The sequence below is a fragment of the Metopolophium dirhodum genome, chromosome 3 (assembly GCF_019925205.1).
Source record: "Metopolophium dirhodum isolate CAU chromosome 3, ASM1992520v1, whole genome shotgun sequence".
In the NCBI taxonomy this organism is placed as follows: Eukaryota; Metazoa; Arthropoda; class Insecta; order Hemiptera; family Aphididae; genus Metopolophium; species Metopolophium dirhodum.
The window spans coordinates 2,807,151-2,825,164 of NC_083562.1; the positions used below are offsets into that span (position 1 = coordinate 2,807,151).

General features: G+C 29.9%; 1 protein-coding gene across 2 annotated transcripts in view; it reads left to right on the plus strand.

Moving 5' to 3' along the window:
* The first annotated feature begins 3,532 nt into the window (after positions 1-3,532).
* LOC132942047 (cerebellar degeneration-related protein 2) overlaps positions 3,533-18,014 on the plus strand; it is a 43,065-nt gene continuing 28,583 nt past the window's right edge. Inside the window, exon 1 of one of the 2 annotated variants that reach the window (XM_061010336.1) lies at positions 3,533-3,961. In XM_061010336.1, the coding sequence (XP_060866319.1) occupies positions 3,895-3,961 (67 nt within the window). In that variant the 5' untranslated portion in view covers positions 3,533-3,894. Of the gene's footprint in view, positions 3,962-14,335; positions 14,561-18,014 lie in introns of those variants that run through there. The other variant, XM_061010335.1, reaches the window with a different exon arrangement.

Here is an 18,014-nt window from a genome sequence, read left to right on the forward strand (position 1 = left end):
ATTAACTTCAATGTGCGCCCATTAAGGGACAAATTCAAAGGTGTGATATTAAATTATAAAATGTTACATTTATCTAATTCAATAAACGATGGCGGCGTCGCGGAAGTAATGCGAAAGCAATTCCCGCGGCGCCGTCGGTTACAAACTGGAAAAAAAAAAAAAAAAGGTTTAATCCTTATTAACTCTCCCTTAATTTTTAATTCATTAAAAAAAAAAAAATATTTAATTTTTCTAAACAATTTATTATCGCATTCTCCACTTATTATTAATAAGAATCCCACTCACACAGTGACACGCATTACCCACGTCATATTATATTTATTGTTTATTCATTTTCTTAAATAAACTCTGCCTATAATCATCAAAACGTCATAAATCGATATATTATTATCTCCGTCTGTGTGTATTAGTCTAATATAACATATATTTACTTTTAGTGGGACCAAGTCCGACCAACAGCTTATTATAACTCTGACGCTCTCGATCAATATCAGAGTTAATTAAGCTCTCATCAAATTGTAAATGGGTTCATTATCCACGTCGTATATTGCTAAGCTCAATTTCTCAATTCCAAAGAGTTATTTACTTGTGTATATTTACTGTATATAATAATATGATTGTTACCTATGTATTAAATGTTTTAATTAATGTTTTTATAATACGATATAACATACTTGGGCACGTGAATCTAATTAAATCCAATAGTAATAGAATCATATTATATCATATTATATTAGTATGCACTACAAAATATTTAAATATTAATGATATATTATATTCCAATAAATGTCAAAATTATGGCAACCCACGTTTAACAGAGTATGATATTTTCTATCGATATAAACAACAACTATAACAACTATAATTGACTATTATCAATATTTTGTGTGTACACAAATCAGCTATTATTGGTATAAATGTATACACTCGTGTAAGTGTCATTTACTTATAAAATATGAAAAATTATACTCACCTTATATAAGTAAATCGATATTAGTTATACATTTAAGTGTGCATTACAACTAAGTTTTACCTAGGTAGACTATTATGCGAGCCTTATACATTTGCATCGACGAATTGTTTTCAAAGAGAATATTCGGAAAGTACGTAATCACTATTTCTATTACCCATTAATTACTTGTATTGAGGTAACAAAAACTTAATTGAATTTATACAATTCCCACCAAACGATTTTAAGCTGGTCTTGGCTTCAGTAGGTAAATATAAGAGTATCCAAGTGTCTCAATAATATAGTCTGTTGAACATTTTCAATAATTAAAAAAATTGCATTTCTGAGTATGAAAATACATAAATATAGTCTAAATTACTTTGTCGTTTTAAATTACTGAATCATCGTATAGGTATATAATGCAATTCAGTGTAGGGCGAACTTAAAAGTAGTATACAAAGTATAATAATAATATTTTTAACGTTTTTACTTTTTGGTGTGAAACTGTCGTGGTTTTCTAGATGCATAATACTAATAAGTAATTATTGATTAGGAAATTATTAATTAAATATATTCAAATTAAAAAAATATATATAAATTTAAAAAAACCAACCTGTAGTGTCATTATTAGGTGGCATTTCTCTTCAAAGTTTGTCCAATTAACTATAGATATATAAGTATATATGTAGCCAGTATTTTTTTTCGGGGGGAGGCTGATCAACTTTTACACTTTTACACATTAAATACGTACTAGCACAGATAGATAGCTGAAAAGGGTTAATACTTATGGTATATTTTTAAATATTTTAAATACAATTTAGGACTTTTTGAGCAACTATCATAGATCATTAAAATAATTTTCAAATTTTCTCAACATATCGGGAGGGGGGGCTGCAGCCCCCTCAGCCCATCCCATAGCTACGCAACTGATGTAGCCATGTAGGTATCTATATCGTTTTTATTTTTTTTTAATATACGTGAAGTATAATGTATCTTACCTGTGTTTATTATACTTAATTTGTCCTCAGGTATAGAGTAAGGCATATTATTATATTATCATATGTTATTAAATTTCTTGTAAATAATAAAAAAATGTATAAGTTTTTGTAAACATTTACAGTTTACCTATTCATTATTAACTGTAACTTTACTCACTTAAATATTAAATTTGGTTTATTGATTTCTGTGGTGTGCCCAGACGTTATTGTAGAAACGACAGAAAATTATTATAATCTGAGGTTTTTAGTTTAGGTACCGAAAATACACAGAAATTTGATTAAAAAATGTCATGTCGAGAAACAATAATGAAGACGACAGAGACGACGACGACGCGACGACGGTAAAAGTAAATTAATTTAAGAGAACGAGATTTGCAACTAATTCTTAGTAATATTTAGCCTCAATCCGTCGTGTGAGATCACTACCTATCTATTGTGATATTATTATAATATATAAATAGCATCGTACACGTGCGATCATTCCCTAATTCTCATACTGCATTATTCGCATCGTCACACGAGGACGTAAAGTAGGCAGGTACGAGGTATACCTAATATATTATACCCAACTTAAGATAGGTATGTAATTATTCGTATTAATTTATAAAATTACAATTTCCAGTCATATTTACGTATTTTCTAAAATTAACTGATTAAAAATTTTTTCAAATCCGTCACTAGTTTATCAATTAGAACATTCAATGTGTTAAGAAAAAGTGTCTTTAAACCGCATTTTCAGAGTTTCATTTTCATTTAATAGACGTTATACATTTTACTAAAAAAAAAATACTTTTTATTTTAGATTGACTGTATTTATTATACTTAATTTGTCCTCGGGTATAGAGTAAGGTACCTGCCTTTATTATTATATTATCATATATTATATATTATTCAATTTCTTGTAAATAATAAAATAAAATGTATAGTACTTTTTTTAAACATTTACAGTTTACCTAATCACTATTAACTTTAACTTTACTCACTTTACACTTAAATATTGAATTTGGTTTATTGATTTCTGTGATGTGTCCAGACGTTATTGCGGAAACGACAGAAAATTATTATAATCTGAGGTTTTTAGTTTAGGTACCAAAAATACACAGAAATTTGATTAAAAAATGTCATGTCGAGAAACAATAATGAAGACGACATCGACGACGTTTAGAGTAAATTAATGCGTAAGACCGAGATTCGCGATGAACAAACCCTTAGTGATATTTAGCCTCAGTCCGTCGCGTGAGATCACTATACCTAACCTATTGTGATATTATAATAATATTATATAAATAGCGTCGAGCGATCGTTTTCTCATATAGGCACATTATTCGCATCGACACGCGAGAACGTTGTAAAATCGCCGAAAAAAAATAAACCGTTTGTAAAAAACGATACAATATAATATACAGCACGCCGCCAGATTACACGACGATGTTATAATAATAATAATAATAATAATAATATAATAATAATAATAATATATGCACCACACGCGGACCGCGGTCCGTGCATTTGCGCGCCACTTGCGAGCATGAGGTATTGATTTTTTTCCGTCCACGCTCGCGGTAGTCATTCTCCGGGCGGCGTCTAGTCTGCACTACGGTCCCCACCGTCGTGCGTGACACACAATTGCACAACAACAGCTGCTGCTGTCTGCTTGTCCAACAACAATTTGTGCCATCCAGTGTACCTCTATACGGTCTAGTCACATAATAATATACTTACCTCGATTGTTGTTGTTGTTTTCGTTTTCGTATATTTTATTATAATATACAAATTTAGACTTTATCGATCGTTAAACCGAACGTGTAGGTTAGGGTACGTGTGGCGACGGACATCGCTCGACAATTTTCTCCGGCCGTTCGATTATTGTGCTCTCTTCAAGACTGTTATTTTAAGTTAATCGCGTATTACCCATATATTATAAAATAATAGTTTTTAAAAACGAAAATGGAACACAACGACTACATAAACGACGGATACACGTGTTTCTACTGTCATACATCCTACGAAAAAGGTAATTGCAGTTTTTGTTTTAATTTTAATTTTTTCTCAAGTCTAAATGCGTTAAAACGTGTAGTCCAAGAAGTTTTTCAGTCTAAGTGATAAGAATACACGCGGATATGGCATAATATGACATGAACCGGGATAGGTGAAAGTATCGCGCGTCAAAAAATAATTCGGAGGGGATAGTATGATTACACTTACTGATAGAGTAGTAGCTGATTACCCATAGGTACTATATGAAATATGAATGCAAATGCATACGTAGAATAGTTAGTGTTACATGTTTCATACGTCATAATATCGTCATACCACACGCATACAAATTTAATAATTTTACTGCTATATTCAGTAGTATAACGTAATCGTGGATCAATTAAAATGGTTTCCTGCAATTTATACTTCACGCGTAGCAGGTACTTAAAACTTAACGTAGCCTATTGTATATAGGTGCTATACTATAGTACCTACTTAACATTGCTATAGACATAGTGTATTTTAAATACAAAAACAAAATTAACATTTCAAAAAAGTTAAAATTGTTTAACTAATAGACATTTTTTATTTTCAAAAAAAAGACAGAACATAATGAAACAATAATTATAATTTGAAAATAAATGTCTTCACATTCAGTTTGTGTTTCAGTATTTTTTCATATAAATTATTTTAGTTCTTTGATAGAAGATTTAAAATATAAAATATAAAAATTAATAATTATTTTTTCTCGTTACTTTCAGAAATATTATAACTGGTGTATTTAGAAATAGGGCCATAGTGGGGTTACGTGGCGAAATGATTTTTTAGACGGGTTTAATGAAATATGTATGTGACACATCCCCATAAAATAATTTTGAGTAGGCAGGTATCTAATATATTATACCCAACTCAGATAGATATGTAATTATTCGTATTAATTATTAAAATCACAGTTTCAAGTCATATTTACGTATTTTCTAAAATTAACTGATTAATAGTTTTTTCAAATCCATTGCTAGTTCATCAATTTGAACATTCAATGTGTTAAGAAAAAGTATCTTTAAACCAAATTTTTAGAGTTCCATTGTCATCTAATAGACATACATTTTATTTTTTAAGCTATTTATTTTAAATTCTTAGCGGAGCGAATAGCAATGAATGTATTGGTTTTACAATGAAGGTTTTTTTATATATCTGAAGACAAGTTTTCTGGCAGAAAAAATGCTCTGATCATCATTTTGATAGAAGTATGTCGTAGCAAATTTGATCTAGTTGGTCAAAATTGAAAATTCTCAGTATTTTAACTTAAAAAACACGAGTATATTTTGTAAAAGTTATAATATTATTAAATTATTTGTTTGGTTACCTTGGTTACCAAAAAGTTAAACCGTCTTCACTTACAATATTTTTTCATAGTACCTATACAATGATTTATCAATGAATTCAAATTTAACACATCCATTATAGTTCCTATATAGTTTCCTACTTAATGACTAACGAGGTACACTCAGGTACTGCATATAGCAGGGCGATTACCTATACTTTCCCCCTTTTTATAATTGTGTTTACCTATTGTATCTATCTGTATATTAAAATATAAAAATGAATGTACGTTTGAATGTGGCTTCTACACTTGGAAACTACTGAGCCAATTGGCACCACATTTTACACACATGGTCCTTGAGACTCGGGAGGTGTTAGCTTCGTTTTCGAACCCCTATACTCTATAGGTTGCCATAGGGTGGCTCACACGGGAATTTCGTTTTGGCTCATGAAACTTGACATATATGATTGTAATTAGTCACGGAAGTAAAAGAGTATTTTATATAATCTATATCTTAATATACCTATATAATATTTTTTTTTGTCCATGCGTAAGTATTCAAACTCAGCTCCTAAACAGCTGCACCAATTTTGATAAAAATTTTTGTGTGTGTTGGGGGGGGGGGTCCTTGAATGGTTTAGATTCACAACTGGACTCGGGAGTCCCAACCCGGGAAGGTGCTCAAACAGGAACTTTGAGATTTACGATGGAAATTTTTGTTTAAATGGTTGCTATTTGTTATAGGAGAAATAATTAGTAGAAATTAGTAAGTATTTATTTATTATTGATTGCCATTGGTTATTCGGTCAGATCAGGTACAAGCATGCATCAAATCGAAATACTGCAACAAATTACAGTCAAAAGGAGTTGAACAATCACAAATTTTGAAGAGTTGTCATTTTTTACGGGCAACGAAGTACGCGGGATCAACTAGTATCATATAAATATTAATGTATGTTTGTATAATATTATATACTCAAAAACTACTCGACCGATTTTTAAGACATTTTCATAGATCATTGTTCTTAGAGGTATCAAGAAAATGTAGGTATACGTTTTTAACCTCATTCATTTGCGATAACTAGAAATACTATACAACTCGATTATTTTTATTCTGCTTGAGGTTAAGGTTAGGTTAAATTCCAGTTAGGTAGATATCTCGAATAATATCTCGAAGCGATTTTATATCTCCCTTCAATTTTGGGTTATCTGACTGGACTGTATACCAAGTAGAAAGTACTATAATATCCAACTTAGGTGGATTGCCTATCTCGGTCGAATTAATTCACAAAACGATAGGTTCACTGACGTAAATTTGCTTGTGAACTGAGGCACCTTCACTATATAAGACCTAGGTACATCGTCACACCGATATAGCACCGTATTTTATAAATGTTAATTTTTTTTTCTACTGGTGAAGTCGGGTTCGGGGTTATACAGCTATTATAAGTTATAGAAAAACAATAAAAAACAAATTAAATAATTATAAAAACAACATTAACCAAATATTTACCTAGCAACCGAGAGAGTGGATGGATCAACAAAATAAAAGAAATACGTTGACAACATATCAAAATATTTTTTCTTTTAGTTTTATTAATTCTACAACGATTGGTTGACTGTACCCTATATTTCTGTTAATGTTATTGCAGTTCAGATTTTAGAAAACATTGCATGTCATAGATTTCCGTTGCCTACCACATGGCGTTGGCGGTTCTCTTTCCCAAGACTGCTTCCTGTGAAGAGAGAAAACCCCGCCTGTTACCTAGGTTTCCATATCTCCTAAAAATATTTCACTACTTACTGAAAGCACAATGGGTTCTTTGTATTAAACACAACTTTTTAAGTATCTATTCAGTATACACTTCAGACAGATATTATAAGAAATAAAGATTAGCGAAATGGTTTTAACAATTACATTTGCATGTATATCCTCGTAAGGTCATAACTATACTTTTTTGTAACTATATCCGTATTATAGACTATTTATAGTTATTAATATTCTAAGTGAAAATATCTAACAAAAAAATATCCACAAACAAAATATCTATATTTGAAAATGTATAAAAGTAGTTTTATATTTTTAATTGAACTATGCCTACACTCACTATAGTACTTACGCATAAATAATAATAATACAAATATGGAACGGGCGTTTAAAAAGATTTAGTTATAACTTATAGATACCATTTTTTTTTTATATATAAAATCGGCAATGGCATTTTGAAAATTGGGAATATCTCTACTATCATCAGCGTATTCTTCACAAAGGTGTTTAATAGTTTTCGTCTTCGTCGTAAACCTGGCTTCAGACTTCTGCAAACGTATCATCTTTAAGGAGTTGTGTTCGGAAAATTTTTTCATTTTTTTCAGCTCGTCTTAGTGATTTTAGTAAATTATCAATAGCGTGTGTAACTTTCCACCTGCAATCAACCGTATCATACATAAACGCACGCGCACATTTCATTTAATCATTAAATCACAATATTCAAAATCAATTAATGGACCTGAAATAGCTATAATACGCCTGATACAAATTTAAGTATTCCAAAGGTTTGATTTAAAAAAAATATAAAAATATTTGAACGCATAAACAAGATTAATTTTCACCAGTCAGAACACTTTGAGCAAATTCTTGACGGGAAAAAACATTTTTAATTTTCAATGTTTTATAATAAATATATAAAAACTATTAAAAACATTTAATATATGCTCCAGTCGATGCAATGTTAATTTCTTTACCAAATCAAAAATCATTAAATTTTCAAATCGAACTACTAAAAGTACCTTAATTCTTGTTAGTCGCTATAAGGTAATTTTAATGAAAAATTGATAAGATTTGCAGTGGCCTCGCATTACAGAGTCGAATACCCGATAGTACAATACGTGCTGCTGGTCGCATTACAGCGTTAATACAATATGATATATAAATTAAATTTTTCCATTTGATTTGAATACAAATATGAAAATAATTAACAATTTTATTGCTTACATATTATATGCTTAGCTTCTTTGATTATATTATTAATTTGAATACTATTTTATAATTTATTTTATATTATTGTTATTGAATTATAATTTATATAAGTGAATAAACCGATGTAAAAAACAGTGATAGGGAAAATATATTTTGACCAAATACGCCATTATTACAGAGTACCTAGAGTCTTACTTCAAGGGGGGGGGGGGGGGGCTAATCAAAATAAGGAATATAGATTATAAATAGAAGTGTAACGAGTATATATACAGAAAATTAGTCCTTGCTATATATTATTAAGCACAGTTGGAAACATTTTGTATAAATTGGAAAAGCTATAGTCCGATAGTCGCATGGTTGAAATTCAATACTATATTACTATTGTACGGTTAAAATGTTCTTAGGTATATGATATATTATTTCGTGAAAAAAATTTATCACATTAACAAAGGTATTTGTAAATTCAGTATCGATCGGCATCACGCGAACACACGTTTATTAGGTACAGTTCAGGCTCGCTTATCCATACTTAAGTTATAATATTAAATGCTCATGATATAACAGTGCGTTATCTGGAGATATGTATTCAAAAATAAATCTCTGTCGAGTTTTGCATAAATCATTATTTCTACCAGTCAATATACCTCTTGATTAATCAAATAACAAGAGACATTAATCGCCTATATAAGCTCGATGAAAAAATGCCAAGAATCGTTGTGTGTTGACACACCTATAATCACTTCAAATGACCTCTAGCATTCTAAAATTCTCCGTGTGAAATTGGCGACAATTGAATAATTCCACTAAAATAATTTATTAAATACAACTCATGATGGTTATAAATATTTTTTCATACATTATATACCTATCTACCACTTCTGTTTTGATTGTTCGGGCGGTTGGACGTATTAATTACTATAATATATAACATAATTTTAGAACTTTTAAATGACTTAATGACACGGATCGCAATATACCTTCCTTACCGCTCACTTACGTACTTTTAGGAGAGTGGATCTCCGACATAATATGTCTTCCCTAAAGATATCATCAATACTCTGACTGGGTTAAGCCTCACAGTCAATCATGTCGAGAATATTAAAGAAACTCCTTCTCACATTTTTAAGTGGGCTTGCAAATAATAGGCTAATAAGCCTTTCATCAATAAGCCCGAAATTGTCAAAAACACTGCTTAAGCAAACACCCAGCCTCAGAGCCGAAAGACCGTTAAAACCACCCACTGTATGCCTCAATGTCACAATCGTCAAGCTTACGGGCACACCCATAATCGTCTGTTGTTTCATTGATCGCAGCACCGTGAATGAAAGTTATCCATCGAATGAGTTATGCAAAATACAAAAGAAGTCCCGATAAATTCGCGCTCTGTCACGCGGCCAACTTTAAAGGGTGCGCCGTTTATAAATCTCTTCTAAAATATAAAACCCATTACAAATTTCACTAAAGTTTAATTTATGAAACTCACACGCCACCAGAGGAGTGCCTTCACTTTCTGCCTTTTCAATTGAACCAATTAAATCAAAGTTTAGTGGTGCAAATCTCCCACCCAACATTACATAATATACGAACGCCACAGCGGGTCACCCCTCCCGCCAGAGTGACGGATCCAGGCCAACCATGATCATCATTCTTTGAGCATTTCAAAAAACATCGTCAACTCCATCACTATTCTCACTGATAAGTTATATATTATTTAAATGTTAGTAATTATCATTAGAACCATAAAGTAATTTCATATACATAAATACATAATACATTTTCCCTGTATTTCTAATCTCTAATAGAAAAATATTATATTATATTACCTGCTATAATAGTGCTATTATTATTATATTTTTCTTATCTTTGTTATAATTCTAGTAGGTAGTATGTATCTGGCACTATCTGCCTAGTGAATAATAATTCAATTTAATTGTTGTACTACAACGCATTTTTTAAAAATAAAAACGGTTATAGTGTATAAAAGGTAGTTTGTCAACCGGTGTAATTTAGAGCAAAATACCTTTAAAGGTTGAATTATTACTACTTCACAAACTCACCACCTCGCTCGGTAATTTATTTAGTATACTTACTTCGGCACTTTTATTTTGTACTACACATTTGCTACTAATTTATATTTACTTAATTAATTATATTGCTATATATATTTATTCTATATTTTGCAGTAAACCACTTTCGTGTGTTTTGAAATAGGTAGGTAATCGAATTTTTTCAATTTAACTCAACTATACAATCAACTTCGTCAAATCTAGAGAAAAAAAAACGTAGGTATAGTAATAAAAACATAATATACAAACTTCACGAATCTCATATATTGTTATTCTTATATATTCTTACTATATAGTATATACTATATACATATATACACATGTATGAATAGTAGGTATATAACCTAAATAGTAACTAGTACTTTATATATATTGTTCTGTTACGACAAAACTACATTATTGGATCATACATAATTATTTATATAATATTCATGAACTTACTAGTGGTATAATTTATTATACTGCAACTTATTTTAAAACAATATCACGTGTATCATGTTACATATATATTTTATGCATCAACGATGCCTACTATAATTTAATTTTCGTGTAAGACTATATTATATAGATATAGTAGGTACATAGGTAACATAGGTATAGAAAGGAAAAATAAAATGAGTGTACGGCATATCTTATAACTATTTCTGTACATAGAGAGTATGCAATATATTTTAAACCATAGTAATAATACTGCAGAATCAGCCTCACAAAAATATAATATCACGGTTTTCTAATGGCCAAAGAAGATACCTCAACCATATATTATTAGGTATAATGCAGTATTTCCATTGATCATAAACACTTATATATTTTATAATCAATGGTACCTATTACTTACACTAATATAATGTTGCTATAACACGTTGTATGTTGTGTACAGTGTATATATTCAGTAAATGCACACCGAGTGTCACTGCTTTTTTTGTCGGCCGTTACATTATAATAATATAATAACACGAAATCATAATAATAGTATTGTATAATAATTAGGTACCCATGCCTTATTGGTTATAAAATATTATACTAGGTAGTATTTATAATCGATAATCATAATATTATCGCCGTACCTATATGGCTGTATATGCAAGACGCACCTATATGTAATAATATTATACTGTTATTGAAACTGCAGGTTTTATCGGCGGTCACCGTGCGATTGTCGGTTGCAAATATTGTGGTCAATCCTGCAACTGTAGTTCCCAATGATTGGAATACCGAGAAATTATGAATTTTAATAATATACTAAGATAAAATATAACGAAATACGCAGAAAAAAACAACAATTTAATATTTTGTCGGTTGTCGAAAATAACGAACACTCTATATAAAACGCGTATAACTATATATTATTATTGTACTATGACCACTAAATAAACGGTAGGATTGCAAATAGCTGTATTCAGTGTTGTAAAGCATACTTTTAAAAAGTATTTGAGTAGATATTCAAATATATTTTTAATTCAAGTATTTAAGACGCTCCTTTTATTGTAGAGTATTTCAAATACTAACCACTCAAATAATTTTAAAGAAGTATTTGGAATACTTTTGGTTTTTATTGTAGGTTTGTAAAATATTAACGTAACATAGTAATAGTATCTATATAATCATTTTTTTTTTAGTTTAACATTATGTTTTCAAAATGTTCGTCAGTCATATTGGTTCGTAATATTATGTTGAATAATAATAAAATACTCGAAAAAAAAAAAAAAAACAAAAAGTTTTCAGTACGACAAAAAAAAAAGTATTTAAAAAGAGTTTAAATGGTTTTCGTGTAATTTTGTGCCCGTTATCTGACATTTTCGGCTGACAAATGCCATAACTACGTGTCTCGAACACACGTATAACAGGTGACAGAAATAAGGGAAACCTATTTATTTATTTTGTTTATTTCTTGCGGGGTAGTGAGTTCGTGATGGATTTTTTCGGGTAAAAAAGCGTATAATGTGGGCGCGCTCAGACGAGTGCGTGATGCTAACCCATTGAAAAAATGCTTAACGATGATGGATTATCGTTCATGAACTGGAGTGGGCAACACTTCACAAGACGTGTGCAAATAAAAAAAAGGCTCCTACTCTAAAACCTATACGTCACCGTGTAAATAAGGTCGCTAGGAAATTACCCGTCGGGGGTGCGATATATTATTATAAATATTTATACATGTGCTTGGGATTAATGATTAATAGGTCACGAAAAAAAAAAAATGGGGCACGGCATTAATGAGATACTGAGCTTACGTGTACTTCGTATATACTTGTCACCGTGTCACACTATATACCTACTTGTTGCTGATTTATTTTTACCGTTTTAATAACCAATATAGGTACATCGTGTTTACTGTTCAGTGTTCAATACATTTATGTTATTAACGTTTTTATTGGAGGACTCTTATACTATAGTACTATACTGAATGAATCATGCGGGTTTTGGTAAATAATAAATACTTTTTGTGCATGGCAAACTGCAATATAATTTACCGTTGTTAGGTTAGGTTAGGTCAATAAAAACTTAACGGCATCCTAGGGCGGTGGACTTTGGTCGGCCCGCGAAGATCTTTGGATGCAATTAATAATAATTGTTGTACATTTTAAATTTACGTGACGCCGTGAGGGGATAAGGCGGAGCACTTCCCGTCCATCCCCGTGTGGCTTTGCCAACTGTAAAGGATAGCTGAGGATAGCCGAGGAAAGTAAACGTCGGCACATTAGATCAATCAAAAAAGGTTAATAAAAACAACAATTTTGTAAGTATGTTATTGATACGTAATTTTGTACGAGGACCCTCTTGTGGATTTGCTAACGTTATTTGAACCCTTAAATCCTAATTCCTACACTGGTTCTACAATAACAACGTATAGTATTAATAAAACTACCTAGTTTAAAACAGTACAGACTACAGACAATACAGTCAACTAAGCTCAACCTAGAACAGTTTTTTCGAATTCAATGATTTATTATTGCTTTAACATTTTTATAATAATAATGTGACATCTGTCTGCATAAACTTTCCACAGTTCATATTATACCCAGCTGCACCCAGAGACCGAAGTGAGTCGATGATACCTACTAGATATCACATTTGTCAAATATTTTCTAATCAATATATGTCATATTTTTTTGGAATTTTACTGCCAAAGCCAAAATGATGAAATTTTTATTCTATATGCCGTCAACCGTTCTTATTAGGATAAAAAAACGTTTTCGATTAAATATTTTTGATTCATTAAAAATAAAATATTATTTAAATCAGCCGGTTAAACGGTTAAAAAATGCCTTCAGAAAATGACTGCACGTTATAATATAAGGTCTCTTCCTCGTAAAATTTGATCGTTGCCACGCGGCCACGGCCGTTCCCTTCGACAGAAATTATCGACATTATTATATGGCGTCGTGTACAATAAATTGCATATACGTAAGGCGTTCATTATATTTTATTGTTCTTCTAACGAAATTGTGACATCAAAATAATTATAGCTTATTATATTATAATTCACTTGTTGATGTAGTTCAAACTTATCTGATAGCAATTACACGATGTATTAAAACATTAATACACTATGGTTATGTGATATTATAAAATAAGAAATAGGTTTAAATATTATATTTCAGAAACGATTATATTATTCATCGACTCGACTCGCATTATTGCATTGTTCAAGTAAAATTAAAATTGTATATCTGATATATTGTTATTGTTATTCAATTATTTACGAAAATAGAACGATTATTATATTAATGAGTAATAGATATTCACGAAAATTATCCACGTTCAGTATCTCGTTTAGTTTTAATCTTACACAAGCTGCATTGGCTGTTGGAATATTAATGAAATATAAAGAGTCGTGTATATATTTATAAGAACCATTAAACTTTATACTCAGACGCGAATTATTGCTTATCTGTTATTATCTTCTGTACAGGTTTTTGTTGATTTTACTGTTTTATTTTTACCATTAAAATAACTTTTATCGTATTCGACAACACATTTTAGAAAATCCAACAGCTTTCGGTCATTTGATTCTAAATTAGTTTTCTGTTGGCTGCAGTCCACGCCGTAAGTCCGGAGATCAGCCTTATTTTTTGTGTCATGTGCGTAGAAATGATTGTTTTTGATTGATTTCCTATAACATTTTTTTTTTTTTTTTGTTCCTTTTAGTATAGTGTTAAGTTATCAATTAAAATAATTTTAAATTATCTATGGCCACGTTTAAGGAATTAACAGCGGAGTGGGCTTGCATTACTAATAATGGAAACTCGCATTGTAGCTTTGCAGGTTAGAACATAATAATTATTTTATTGCATTAAACATTTGTTTTAGTTTATTCTTATTTTAACTGTTATTATAGTATACCTATGTATAAACCAAGAAAAATTACATATAGTCCTTAATTTGCTATATAGTTTAATGTTTCAATATGGTGGTCATAATATGAATTAACTATAATATATTATTTTTTCCACGCCTAAAACAAAATTTTGTTTTGAAAATGCCGCCTCGCCACAAAAGTGCCGCCCTAGTCGTGGGCCTCTATGACACCTACCCCTAGGGCCTGTTATTATATTAAAGATGGAAATTCACTAAATTTTTCAGCGGAAAACCGCGGTACCGCGGTACCTATACTACGTAGTTGTTATAACAGTGTAAACTGATAAAATATTAGAATTATTTAACGTTTTATGATTTTAATCGTTTAAATTATACAACACCAACAATTAGTAAAGACCTTATAACAACCACAATGTATTTTATGCACGTATTACTGATGATTAAATATGTAATTTATTTGGTTAATCCTATATATAAATCTGGTCGGTTAACCTTATTTTTGTGTACCTAATACACTAGGGGCCGTTATTACAATGCCCAGCTAAGGTTTACGCTAACGACGATAGACTTACTAATGACTAATGAGATATTAAAATAAAATCCGGTTTTTAAATAAGTCTTTAGAAAAAAAAAAACAAACAAAGGTTTTTAAACACAATAAAGTGCATAATTCAAGAGATGGTTTCAATGTAGGTACAGAACACGAATTTCTGAATGTCGCACTGATTAAATTAATTCCAATTTTTTTTTTTATATAAAATCAAAGTTTCTAATCTGACGAAGTTCTATTTTTTATTGTTGAACACTCAAATGTGTATAACTTATATCATAATTCATAATTAAAAGTATAACATTTTTTTTTTTTTAGAAAGTTGAATTAATACGTAATTTTAATTACAACTATTAAACTAGTAGTTATAGCATAGCACTATAAGCTGCCCGATAAATTAAGTAGGTACTTAGATATATTTATTGTTTCCGTTTAGTATAAAATTGTGTAGTTCGTTTTTTTTATACAATATATCGCAAGTAAAATTGTAACTAGAATATTGACAGGGTTAGTATATTTATTACAGAAATGATAGTATATTATTATGTTCACCACAATATCCTTCATTTTCTTCACTAGCGTTCTCGTTTTAAAATCTACTATTGTCTCCCTAATCTATATACAATGTTATTATTATTTTATTTCTATGATGCTATGCATATATAAAATATTATTTATTTATTTTAAAAAATAATGTACGTTATATTAGTAATCACAAGAGTTACCTCTTGTATAGTTTTATTGAGTCCGTTTTAAAAGTTGAAAATACAAAAAAACGATGTGTTATTACAAATTACATTACAATTACAATTACAACTATCATATTATACTATACACGTAAAAATTAATAAATTAATATAATATGTTTTATATGACTATGAAAATAATAATAATCTAGAACTGATTTTTTATGGAAAAACATAGTGGTGTAAGGTTGACATTTTACGTAATTAATACACATTGTTAAATGGGTATACCTACCTATATATTTCAAATATTGTGTCGTATTTACGCATAATAAATATAGTCTTATAAGGGTTGAAGTGTTAGTACAACACTTATACAAGTACTAATATGTATAATAATTCATATTTATCTCAGTTCGTTACCTTGATTATAAATGTCAAATATGTAAATTGTGTGTGTAGTAATTGCCTTACTAAGTAAAATTATTTTCCTTTAAATTCCATATTTTAATGTATAGGTAATATAATGATGCGTAATTTTTTTCACACATTTTTTAAAAATATTTATTCAAAAAAAGCGAAAAGACAAATAATTTCAATACTTAAGTTATTTTAAAAGTGTGGTTATACTGCATTCAGTTTCTGCTTACATTTTGGCGTTTAAAAAGTTTATTTATACTTAGTGATTTACATTTTATTATTAGACTATAGTATATTTTATTATAGTCTAACATCATTACCTTCATTTCAAGTTATTAAAAATTAAACCATGAATTTAGCACACCTACCTAATGTCAAAAAAAAGTATTCAATTTAAGGTTAAAAAATGAATCTCAGTGGGAATTTTATAAATTATAATTCTTTACGTAATATCCTCAATGATTATTATCATTATCACTAGATAATTTAATGTCTGAGGACTTTTAAATATAAAACTAGTTTTATGTTAGGAATTCTTATTGAAATTCAAAGATAACAAGTAAGATTTATTTACATGTTAACATATTTTAACGATTTAACTTTACTATAATATCTACTACCTACCTGTTGTACTCGACTCAATGGTTTACATTCGTTTATAATTTTATAATACTCTTGATATTATTATAAAAGTCATACTCCAATAATCAGTTCCATAATCCATCTTATATGAGATTAAAATCTGGTCATTATTTTTAATTGTGATACATAGGTATTGCATTATTATTTATTACATATTATTATGCCAGTCGCCAGAGTATACCTATAATATTATATATGCTAAATGCTTTGAAGAGGTATGTTAAAAAATAAAAGACAATAGGCCTGATTATACTGCACTAAGTTCGTAGAAAGTATGACCCTATGTCGGAGAAAGGCATAAGTTACCGGCCGTTTTAAACTGCCGTCTGATCTATATCAAATTGCTAGGTTTTCTTCATTCAAATTGCCGTGAAAGCAAAATCAAACGGAACAAACTGAACGAAATTTACTTTTGCGTTAGGTAATCGTTGCGAATTAAAAGCAACGACGTTTCCTACATATTTCTACTTCTTCGAGATTGATTTTTATCAAGTTACTGCAGGTCGTTTTTCTACAAATTAATAGGCACCTAGCTACGTTTTTTTTTTTCTATCCCTGGCAGAGACACGCGTTTTCAACTGTAGTCTGCACATTGCAGGTAAGTCTCGACACGTCGTGTTCGCTTTGTTGCGACGAATGATACATCTTTCGAATGTCCAATGTTTCATATTGCAGTACATTCGTTGGATAGATACTGCAAGGCACATAATAATATAACGGTCCGCAGATGATGATAATGCAATTAATTAATATCATAAATTATTATATGTGTATTAAAATGGGAGCAGATATCACCTCGGGTAAAATGTGTGAAAAATAATAAAAGTCAAACTCGCCGAACCATCATCGCCATTGTTATCGTCTCCGGCAAAACATATTAATATATTATTTTGAGGTCGTCATTCGAGACTCGCGATTTGCATTTTCGCCTCGGAGTACAAAATGTGTGTACACTAAAATTATTTATTAATTACATACCTATACATGTATTACTATCTATATTATATTAATAGCGATGAGAAACTTATTCACTTCTATATTATCATCACACCACTTGAACGATAAGCGTTTTATAAGGTAGCGTGGGATACACATTTCTTAA